Source organism: Schistocerca piceifrons, chromosome X (assembly GCF_021461385.2).
Source record: "Schistocerca piceifrons isolate TAMUIC-IGC-003096 chromosome X, iqSchPice1.1, whole genome shotgun sequence".
Lineage (NCBI taxonomy): Eukaryota > Metazoa > Arthropoda > Insecta > Orthoptera > Acrididae > Schistocerca > Schistocerca piceifrons.
In genome coordinates, this window is record NC_060149.1 from 489,259,045 (window position 1) to 489,271,170 (window position 12,126).

Consider the following 12,126-nt stretch of genomic DNA (forward strand, 5'->3'; position numbering starts at 1 on the left):
GCGAAGGTAACTAGTACCTTACAGTCCTTGAATATACTCTTATTCCAAGACAGGGTGTTTCCCGCTATTACTGAAGAAATGAAATTTGGGTCTGGCAGTAACAATCTGAGAATTATTTCTGATTAAAGGAAGTCGGCATTACAGTTCTTGTCAGAATTGTGTCTGATAGCGCACCACAAGAGGGTCTTTTGCATTTTTACCTAGCAGGTAAGTTTGGACGGAATGTGTGGGCTCTTCCTCTACCTTTTGTGAAGGCAAGTTTCTCTGGGTGTACTTTACGTAACGACCTGTGTACCACCCAGTCGTTACTTTAGGGTGTATCGAGGATAGCAGAAACTCACGACCTCCGTTTTCTACGTTAGATCACTGAAGTGAAACTTTAGTCTTCGCTGCTACAGAATAACTACCTATCGAGTACAGACCATCTCCCTTTGAGTATTTTGGGGTACACGTCTGAACATTGCAGGAGGGTATGTAGTTCTGTGTGTGCCAATATTTATGATAATTATTAGAATACACTTATGCCTCATATTACATCCTATTACGCACTTGACAACAGTGGAATACGCTACTGTAACCGCTACTGGAAAATTAGTCAACTATGTGATATATCCGAGAGTTACTTTTCTTACCATCCTCAAGACCACTGGTGTATTTCACTCTACATGTCTTTAGTAATTTCGCCGACTTCATATTTCGGTGTTTAGAGATTAAATGCGACACAGGAAGGGGACTGCGAAAGCCTTTACCCTTCATTTATCAACACTATTTCTAGCAAGTTTTGGCTTGCAGTTTTTCCGATACCTTATTGCAGGAATGGCATTGTCCTAAACCTTTAGCTGCTGAGTAACATGTTTTAGTAACCAGTTACATTTTACTGAACTCTTCAGATACAGTCGTTTAACTATATATGACGGTAGTATCTGTTCCCGAAAGAACAGTTACCGTAGATGACCATGCAGCTTTGCTAGAAATGAAATGATAATTGACACCCTAGCTGCGAACAGGCGTTTATCTATTTCACTGGGGACATGTTGAAAATGTGTGCCGCGACTGGAACTCGAACCCGGTATCTCCTGCTTACATGGCAGATGCTATCTATCTGATCCACCGAGGGCACAGAGGATAGTGTGCCTGCATGGACTTTTCCTTTGCACGCTCCCCATAAAACCCACATTCCCAACATGTCCACACCACTACATTCCTAGTGCGCCTAATAGATGTTTGCCCATGATACCCATTATTCGTGGCAGATTACCAAGTCCCGTATGAGTTCGGGTATAGCGTGTGCGTTCGCACACGGTGAATGGCCGGGAAGCTGTATTGTAACTATATATGACGGTAGTATCTGTTCCCGTGCTCGAGTTCCGGTTGGGGCACACATTTTCAACATGTTCCCAATGAAGTACATTAACGCTTATTTGCATTTAGGGTGTTCATTTAATTATCATTTCATTTACAGTCGTTTAAATTAGTACCTGTGTCAGTACCATCGCCACACACTAATCCATAAATTCAACACCAGTACCGATTTCATTGCACATATCCACGTAGCACTACTACTACTACTACTACTACTACTACTACTACTACTACTACTACTACTACTACTACTAGCTTTACATAGAGTAGTACATCAGTACATCGTATCAGCGTCATTTATGGAAGCTTAAAATGATTGTAGACACTGTGCGACGATACTAACACGTAATTTCCACTTTTCCACCTGTTGACATTGGTGGCGAATTATGTTTACTGCAGCATCTGAAGATGTTAGCCACCGATTCCTGCAATTAATCAGCTGTGGAATACCTCTGATCGAATATTTCCCTCACTGCTGGAATAAAGGTGATATTTAAGGTATGTTGTGGCAATGGTGTTATATTTAACTGGACGCTCGTGCACTGATTGACGCTCTTCATCTGAATACTGCCTAAAAAAAAAAGTCTAGTCTCCAACCGGCAACTCTCATGCATCCTTACCTTTAGGACGAGGGCTGCAGCAACGGCGCCGGCGCACTGGGCCACCACGTATAAGAGGGCTCTCAGCAGGAAGACGTGGCCGGCCGTCAGCAACCCCACTGTCACCGCCGGATTCACGTGCGCGCCGCTGACATGGCCCAGACACTGAAACAAAGCAGGTCTCACTTGCACACGTTAGCTGGTAATTACTACCTTACTTCAGTGTGGTTTTCGTCAGTATGTGTCCTGGTTCATCTGGTATGAAATATCGATGTTATAGGAAAGCATTGACGTTTTCGCTGCTACAGTCGTGCTCTGTGCATTCCGTGGCGGGCGAGTCGTCTGACTTCTGTTCGAAAAATGCTGGTAGCTATGCTGTGCAATAGCTTTTCAGCCGATATGAAATACTTAGTTGAGTTAAGGAACTCTTCAATACATATTTCCACATTTTCAATCGGTAAATACAGGGTTATTACAAATGATTGAAGCGATTTCACAGCTCTATAATAACTTTATTATTTGAGGTATTTTCACAATGCTTTGCACACACATACAAAAACTCAAGAAGTTTTTTTAGGCATTCACAAATGTTCGATATGTGCCCCTTTAGTGATTCGGCAGACATCAAGCCGATAATCAAGTTCCTCCCACACTCGGCGCAGCATGTCCCCATCAATGAGTTCGAAAGCATCGTTGATGTGAGCTCGCAGTTCTGGCACGTTTCTTGGTAGAGGAGGTTTAAACACTGAGTCTTTCACATAACCCCATAGAAAGAAATCGCATGGGGTTAAGTCGGGAGAGCGTGGAGGCCATGACATGAATTGTTGACCATGATCTCCACCACGACCAATCCATCTGTTTTCCAATATCCTGTTTAAGAAATGCTTCTGCTTTAGCTTTTTCCGTAAGATTTTCCAAACCGTCGGCTGTGGTACGTTTAGCTCCCTGCTTGCTTTATTCGTCGACTTCCGCGGCTACGCGTGAAACTTGCCCGCACGCGTTCAACCGTTTCTGCGCTCACTCCAGGCCGACCCGTTGATTTCCCCTTACAGAGGCATCCAGAAGCTTTAAACTGTGCATACCATCGCCGAATGGAGTTAGCAGTTGGTGGATCTTTGTTGAACTTCGTCCTGAAGTGTCGTTGCACTGTTATGACTGACTGATGTGATTGCATTTCATTTCAAGCACGACATACGCTTTCTCGGCTCCTGTCGCCATTTTGTGTCACTGCGCTCTCGAGCGCTCTGGCGGCAGAAACCTGAAGTGCGGCTACAGCCGAACAAAACTGAGTTTTTCTACGTATCTGTAGTCTGTCGTGACCATATGTCAATGAATGGAGCTACAGTGAATTTATGAAATCGCTTCAATCATTGGTAATAGCCCTGTAACTGTAGTTATCCATCATACTACATTGCATACAATTATTTAAACATTGCAAGAATTTTGAAGATTTGGGAAAAATAAAAACGCATTGCCTTAATTTCTGTATGATTTGATTTTAGCTCATTGCAGCTAAAGAAATGTAGCAGAAATATCTAAGTTTTGAATAAAACAGAAGGGTATCATCTTGTAGTATTACTTGGTTTTATATCTGAAGGACGGTCGCACGGCTCGTCCATTCGAGTCCTTGGGCATCGCGAATCTTTTGGTCGCGATCTGTGTATCTCCAAGGTACCAGAAGATTTTCTGGGAATCTAGCACACAATCAGGGGTTTTTTTTTTTTTTTTTTTTTTTTTTTTTTTTTTTTTTTTTTTTTTACACCAAAGATATAAATCTTATTCAAAATATGGAATTAACTTGTCTGCAGCAGAGAGAGGTCGACAGCTGAGGATGCGTACAACACACTGCTTTCCTTTCTAGCAGTATCGTAAAGACTGAACATTTGTTGCTCTTATTCTTTGGTATTTACGTTGAGCAAAGACTTAATCTAAAAGCGAACTTTTGCCTGATTTTTAGCGGTTTTGATGTAACAGCTACTGGTTTAATCGTAAGCTTTTAAGTCTACATTGTATCGCTCCCTTGTCCACACGATAACTTTCTCGTTTTGTTAAATGTGATGATACATCTGAGCTATGCGCTCAATAGTACTCATAACTGCAGCGGTTTCTTCTTAAAGCCTTACTGCCTATCAGTTACAGTAGACATTCAAGTGACTGTAATAGAACTTTCACAGCGGAGTGTTTTATTCCCATGTAATTGCGAATTTGTCTTTCAGATCGACTGTAAGCAGATTTCGCTGCCAGTTCCGATATGCCCTGTGTCTAGATGGTCAGTTTGATCTTCGCACCGTGTCAAATGGCTGAGCACTATGGGCCGTAACATCTATAGTCATCAGTCCCCTAGAACTTAGAACTACTTAAACCTAACTAACCTAAGGACATCACACAACACCCAGTCATCACGAGGCAGATAAAATCCCTGACCCCGCCGGGAATCCAACCCTGGAACCTGGTCGCGGGAAGCGAGAATGCAACCGTACGACCACGAGCTGCGGACCGCACCGCGTCCAAACTTCTGACTGTATCGCAACTGAAGAGTAGTGAAATTTAGGAATAAATGGAACCACAAAAATTTTCCTTCAACATCCTTTCAAGGAAGACTGCTCAAAGCTCATAAGAAGAGATTTCGCATAAAAACAAGTCGTTCGAATATACAGATAAATACAACGTGAAATCCGAAGAGTGGTGGTGGTGGTGGTGGAGGCATTGTGTTATGAAGTTTAGAACGTTATCTCTGACCGCTTTTACAATATTTCACGTACCAACCCCTTCCCGAAGGAGTTTTGTCCACATGGGTGTTAGTGAGCAATTACGATTTGCACGCATATTCTTATTTGTCTTACGGCTAGAAACGTCACTAAAATTTGTCGTTTGCTTTTGCCTCGCGATTTTCTGTGTACATTTAATGTGTTTTTTTCTTTTGTGGTTTTAGGGCGCAAAACTTCTATGGTCATTAGCGCCCAGCCCGTGACGTAGAAAACAGGAAAAACGAAATTTAAAGTCAGCAGCAATCGGAACAAAGTCATAAAATTTGAGAAACTAAAGGCAGAAGGAATGCTTAAAAATCCACTGTAGAAAGCGGTTGGTTGTCCCCAAAAAAAAAAATCAAATGACTGACGTCATTTCACTGTCACTAATAAACTGTAGAACGCGGTCAGCTGAGCGCGTGTCATCTGCTAAAATCGACGATAGATCAGGCGATAGCTGTAGACGGGAGCGTAACGGATTAAAATAGGGGCATTCAATTAAAAGGTGTCTGACCGTCCACAGCCGAGAGCAGTGGGGACAGAGTGGGGGAGGATCACCGCTTAAAAGATGTCGATGGCTAAAAAGACAGTGCCCTATCCGGAGTCTAGCTAAAATCACCTCCTCCCGACGACGCGTTCGGGAGGAAGAGGTCCAAGCGCAAGGAAGGGCTTTCACTTCCCGCAATTTATTATGGGGAAGTGTTGACCAATGTTCATGCCATAAATGAGCAACTTGGCGACATAAACCGCTCCGTAGATCGGTAAACGGAAGAGACTGAATAGCTGGCCGAGGAAGAGAGACTGCAGCCTTGGCCGCTGTATCGGCCGCCTCATTCCCACAGATACCAGCGTGTCCCGGGAGCCAGAGGAACGCCACTGAGACGCCCCCCAGGTGGAGCAAGCGCAGACAGTCCTGAATCCGGTGGACCAGAGGGTGCACAGGGTAAAGAGCTTGGAGACTTAGGAGAGAGCTGAGAGAATCTGAGCAGATTACGTACTGTATCCGCTGATGGCGGCGGATGTAGTGGACAGCCTGGAGAACAGCGTAAAGCTCCGCAGTATAAACCGAACACTGCTCGGGAAGCCGAAAGTGATTTGGGGTGTCGCCAACAATATAGGCACTCCCTACACCTAACGATGTTTTCGAGCCGTCGGTGTAAATAAATGTGGCTTCCGTCATTTGTGCACATAGAGCAGCAAATGCCCGACGGTAGACAAATGTAGGGGTACCATCCTTGGGAAATTTACATAGGTCTCTGAGCAAGTCGATCCGGGGACGGAGCCAAGGCGGTGCTTTACCCCAAGTTGTCAAGAAGGTTTTAGGAAAGCGGAAGGGGAGAGAATGGAGCAGTTGACGAAAGCGGACTCCCGGGGGTAGTAGGGAGGAGGAGCGGCCTGCATACCCGACATCAAAGGAGGCGTCGAAAAAAAGGTCATGGGCTGGATTAGCAGGCATGGAAGACAGATGGCTAGCATAAGGACTCAGAAGGACTGCCCGCCGATTGGACAGCGGAGGATCAGCAGTCTCAGCATAAAGGCTTTCCACAGGGCTGGTGTAAAAAGCTCCAGACACTAAACGTAATCCACGGTGGTGGATAGAGTCGAGACGCCGAAGAATAGACGGCCGAGCAGAGGAGTAGACTATGCTTCCATAATCCAATTTCGAGCGCACTAAGGCGTGATAGAGGCGGAGAAGGACCACTCGGCCCGCTCCCCACGAGGTACCATTCATTACACGTAGGGTGTTAAGGGATTGCAGACAGCGAGCCGAAAGATAGGAAACGTGGGAGGACCACCACAGTTTTCTGTCAAACATAAGACCCAAGAATTTAGCGACGTCGGAAAACGGAAGGTTGACAGGACCTAGATGTAAGGAGGGCGGAAAAAACTCTTTAAGTCGCCAAAAATTAACACAAACGGTCTTACTGGGTGAGAAACGGAAGCCGGTTTCGTTGCTCCACGAGTGGAGGCGATCGAGACATCCTTGAAGACGTCTTTCAAGCAGGCTGGTCCGTTGAGAGCTGTAGTAGATCGCAAAATCGTCCACAAAGAGGGAGCCCGAGACATCAGGAAGGAGACAATCCATAATTGGATTAATGGCGATGGCAAACAGTACAACACTCAGCACGAAGCCCTGGGGTACCCCGTTTTCTTGGGAGAAAGTACGGGAGAGAGTAGTGTTCACCCGCACCCTAAATGTGCGCTCTGCCATAAATTCGCGAAGAAAGAGGGGCAGCCGGCCTCGAAAGCCCCAAGAGAACAGTGTGCGGAGGATGCCTGTCCTCCAACAGGTATCGTATGCTCTCTCCAGATCAAAAAATATTGCTACCCTTTGGCGTTTCCGGAGAAAATTGTTCATGATATAAGTGGAGAGAGCAACAAGATGGTCAACGGCAGAACGATGCTTTCGGAATCCGCATTGGGCTGGTGTTAAAAGACTGCGGGATTCCAGCCACCAAGCTAAACGGTAATTCACCATACGCTCCAAAACCTTACAGACACTACTCGTGAGAGAAATGGGGCGATAGCTAGAGGGGAGATGTTTGTCCTTTCCAGGTTTTGGAACGGGAACGACAATAGCTTCCCGCCATCGCCTGGGAAAGGTACTGTCTGTCCAAATTCGATTATAAAGGCGAAGGAGGTAACGCAGGCTATGGGTTGATAAATGCAGCAACATTTGGACATGGATACCATCCGGTCCTGGGGCGGAGGAGCGAGAAGAAGAGAGGGCACGTTGGAGTTCCCACATGGAGAAAACAGTATTGTAGCTTTCGTGATTTTGAGAGGTGAAAGCAAGACGTCGCACTTCCGCTGCACGTTTCTTCGGGAGAAACGCTGGCGGGTAATTTGAAGAGCTCGAAATCTCAGCAAAGTGCTGACCCAATGAGTTAGAAATTGCGACGGGGTCCACTAAGGTATGATGCGCGACAGTGAGCCCAGAGACCGGGGAGAAACTAGGCGCGCCGGAGAACCGTCGAAGCCGACTCCAAACTTCCGAGGAGGGAGTGAAGGTGTTAAATGAGCTAATAAAGTAGGATGGTGTCTGAAAATGCGAAGAGCACGTCGCCGCGCACGTATTGCGTCACGGCATGCCTCGTTCCACCAAGGAACTGGGGGGGCGCCGGGGCAATTCGGAGGTGCGTGGTATTTAACGTTCCGCAGCTGTGAGAATGACGTCGGCAACATGTGTGACCTCATCGTCGACGCTGGGAAAGCGACGGTCATCGAATGTCGCTAGAGACGAAAAAAGTGTCCAATCGGCTTGGGCAAACTTCCAGCGTCGCGAGCGCATATATGGCAGTTGAGGCTGCAGTCTAAGAACACATGGAAAGTGGTCACTCGAGTGTGTATCATCAAGGGCGAACCATTCGAAGCGCCGAGCTAGCGGAACAGTACCGACCCCAAGGTCCAAATGAGATAAATTTGTCGTGGAGGCAGACAAAAATGTGGGGACCCCAGTGTTGAGGCAGACTAGATCCGCTTGGTGGAAGACGTCTAGCAATAGTGAGCCACGTGGACAAGGATGTGGAGATCCCCAAAGCGGGTGGTGGGCATTGAAGTCCGCAACCAGCAAATAGAGGGGTGGAAGCTGATCAAGAAGATGAAGATCAGCTCGTGCCATTGGTGTGGACGATGGAATGTATACCGTACAAAGAGAGAACGTGTATCCAGAAAGGGAAAGAAGGACGGCGACAGCTTGGAAGGAACTGTTTAAGGGGATTTGGTGATAATCGAGAGTATCGTGGAGCAGAATCATGAGTCCTCCATGGGCTGGAGAGCCTTCAACAGAGGGGAGATCATATCGGACGGACTGAAAATGAGGGAGAACAAAGCAGTCATGGGGACACAGCTTTGTTTCCTGAATACAGAAGATGACCGGCGAGTAGGATCGTAAGAGGATCGACAATTCATCCCGATTGGCTCGAATGCCGCGGATATTCCAGTGGATAATGGACATAGGGTGGACAGAAAATGGAGGAACGTGACCAAGGGTGCTGTCAACTCAACGACTGCTCAGAGCTTGCGATCGACAGCATGGAATGGCATTCAGTCGAAGGCAGAAGATCCTGATCCATAGGTTGGTCAGGAGCAGCTCTTGCCACCAACGATCGGCCAGTTGACCGGCCACCAGCAGTGCGCCTCGGCGACACAGGAGACGGCCGAGGGCGATTGCCGCCAGGTGGTGCTGTAGATGGGACACGCCTTGGCAGAGAAGGAGAGGAACTGTGTTCTTTAGCCTTCTTGGAAGTATGATGTTTAGATGAAGGAGGAACCGATGGTTGGGAAGTTGCAGTACGTAAAAACTCTTCACGAGAATGCTCTTTTTTCGAAGACTTGGCGTCTGACTTTTGGGCTCGAGATTTAGCAGAACCCGACGAAGGGTGAGCCATAGAGTGGGCAGGCGAAAGTGGTGAGGTTGAACGGGCGATCTTTGCGCTGGCCGATCTGACGACCGTGGTACGAAAGGTGAGGTCGCAAGTCTGCGTGGCCGCCTCCTTTGTTGGCCGAGGAGAAGCAAGGACAGTGCTGTATTTTCCTTTCTGATGCACAGTGGGCTGTCGACTGGCGAGTAACTTTCGAGCAGCAAAGGTCGACACCTTTTCCTTCACTCTTATTTCCTGGATGAGTTTTTCGTCCTTAAAAACGGGGCAATCTCGAGAGGAAGCAGCGTGGTCACCCATACAGTTGATGCAGCGAGGGGATGGAGGTGGACAAGCGCCCTCATGGGCATCCTTGCCACACGTAACGCATTTGGCCGGATTGGAACAGGACTGGCTAGTGTGATTGAACCGCTGACATCGATAGCAACGCGTAGGGTTTGGGACATAAGGGCGAACGGAAATTCTCATAGCCTGCTTTGATTTTTGATGGGAGTTGAACTTTGTCAAATGTCAAGAAGACAGTGCGGGTTGGAATGGTGTTCGAGTCAACCCTTTTCATAACCCGATGAACAGCCGTGACGCCCTGGTCAGACAGGTAGTGCTGAATTTCTTCGTCAGACAATCCATCGAGGGAGCGTGTATAAACGACTCCACGCGAGGAATTTAAGGTACGGTGCGGTTCCACCTGGACAGGGGAGGTGTGGAGCAGAGAAGTACGCAGCAATTTTTGAGCCAGGAGGGCACTGTGTGTTTCTAACAACAGGGTGCCATTCCGTAATCTGGAACAAGGCTTTACAGGACCCGCAATTGCGTCAACACCTTTCTGAATAATGAAAGGGTTGACCGTGGAAAAGTCGTGACCTTCGTCAGACCGAGAAACAACAAGGAACTGTGGCAACGATGGAAGAACCGTCTGTGGCTGAGACTCAGTGAACTTATGTTTGTGAGCAGACAGTGGAAGGTGAGGAAACTATTGTGGAAGAATCCCCATGATTACCGGCGTCTCCGATGGCGCGCTCCTCCCTTGTGGGGGCCCTCACCGAGGGCACACCCGCCTTAGGTGATTGTTCACACCTCAGGTCACACCTCCCGACAAACGGACGGAGGGACCAATCGGCACTTTCGGAAGGTATCAGCTCGGGTAATCACCCCCTCACTGGGCCTGGCCGTTACCAGGGGGTACATACGTGTCCCACCTGTCTACCCGGGGCGGGGAATTACGCGTTACCCCGTCACCGGCTACGCATGGAAGTGCGTGGGTCGGCCTTCAGACACGCACAGGGAGGAAGAAAGAGACAGGGAAAGGAAAGAAGAGGTCTCAAACGCCGCAGCGGAGAAAAGGGTAAAGAGAAGAGGTAAAGAGAAAAGGTAAGGAAAAGAAAAGGACGAAGAAAGATGAAGACATACAAGCAAGGAAGGCGAAGAGTGCGGTACATTTACAAGCGTCCGTCTCCGGACGTAGGCACAAACCATACTCCCAGAGGGGGAGAAAGGGAAGGAGAGAGCCAGAGGTGAGGGGGGGGGGCGAAGATGGGGGATGGGGAAGGATACGGAAAGGGAAGGTATGCAGCCCGGAAAGGAAGGAAGGGCACATTAGCTCGGGGTCCCGTGCTCGCTACACACGTATCCACAAAAGAGTTGTGGATCCCCTGGGGGGACATTTAATGTGCGCGTGCGGGATGTGAAACTGACGATTTACGTAATTGAAATGAAGCTATCTGACCGGTACGTAGGGATTGGTAGAGGATGTGCCGATTTCCACCTCTAACCAAACCGATTTAAGGTGAAGACAGGCTCACAGTAAGGAATACCTTCTACCCAGCAGGTAACAGTGAAAAAGTGAGATTGCTGATAACTTAGCTGGCCTAGAAGGTAAGCTTTCAGGGCTTTTATTTGCCTAATTGCTGATTTTATGGGTCACGTGGTCCAAAGCAAAGTATACGTAACTACAAGAAGGATGAACGCCCACCATTATTAAGGTAAGAGCAATCGCCGCCTGAACAAGGTGACTGAATTAGCGGCAGCAGATCATACACTGGAACAAGGAACCACCCAATTAGTTTCTGAGAAACCGACCTATGGCCGTAAGATGTACAGACGCCATAAAAATAAACCAGGAGCATATGAAGATATGAGACAAGTTTTTATCGTTAGTGCAAAAGAACAAATACCGCGAACTCTTTCTCACTACAAGCTCCTTAACAGATAGGCCTAACTCCGTTGATGCCTCTGAATGTTTCCAACACTGGAAGCTTTAACGTTAGATATTTTGACTTGACTACGACCCTATACCTACGAAAGAGTAGTGAACATTCCTTGAACTTTCTATAACAAAAGGTGAGGTCGCCTAAGTAAAGAGGGTGGGGCCTTAAGTCACCTGGGCCTCTGCATGCGACACGAATTTTTCCACCCACAGCCGTCGTCTGCATTGCAGACAAGCCCTAAGGAGCACCCACTAATAGTGCTACCTCAAAGAGGGAAGTGTGGCAGAAAAGGAGATACTGCACTCAAGAGCGATTCAAACAGGAAAGGGATGAAAGAGTGAGCTGGTTAAAGAGGAAAGGTTCACCACACGCTGCACGCAGTGGTAGATGGCGCCAAGCCGAGACCAATCCACGTAGCTCAAAGTTAGCGTAAGTCTTACCTGAAAATAGAAACCACTTTTGCATAGAAAACCAATTCAATTCCCAGTGATTCGTTAGTGGCAAAGACTGGGGCGGGAGGCCCCTTTTACGAGAAGCCTGAAAATTATTTTCGTGGTCGGCCACAAACCGATGGCGAACATACTGTACATAATATCTAGTCTGCACGTCCACGTTCTTGTCTTGCCCACTAAAATAAACGTTTCTACTCTACTCTGCAGGATCAGAATCTATGATACATGAAAATTGAGTTCTAATTGATAGACATTTGATAATTGTCATACGTACAACACAGTAATATTTATTAAAAGATTAATACTATCAAACCGCACTATTAGCAGTTCAGATGTGACCTATACAGTAAGTTCCCAATAAATGGTCTTTCGCCCTCTTC

The 12,126-nt window shown here is 47.2% G+C and overlaps 1 protein-coding gene across 1 annotated transcript in view; it reads right to left on the reverse strand.

Moving 5' to 3' along the window:
* LOC124722440 (aquaporin AQPAe.a-like) overlaps positions 1-12,126 on the reverse strand; it is a 57,548-nt gene that overhangs the window by 22,750 nt on the left and 22,672 nt on the right. The window contains exon 3 of the mRNA XM_047247602.1: positions 1,983-2,126. Coding sequence (XP_047103558.1) covers positions 1,983-2,126 — 144 coding nt within the window. The remainder of the gene's footprint in view (positions 1-1,982; positions 2,127-12,126) is intronic.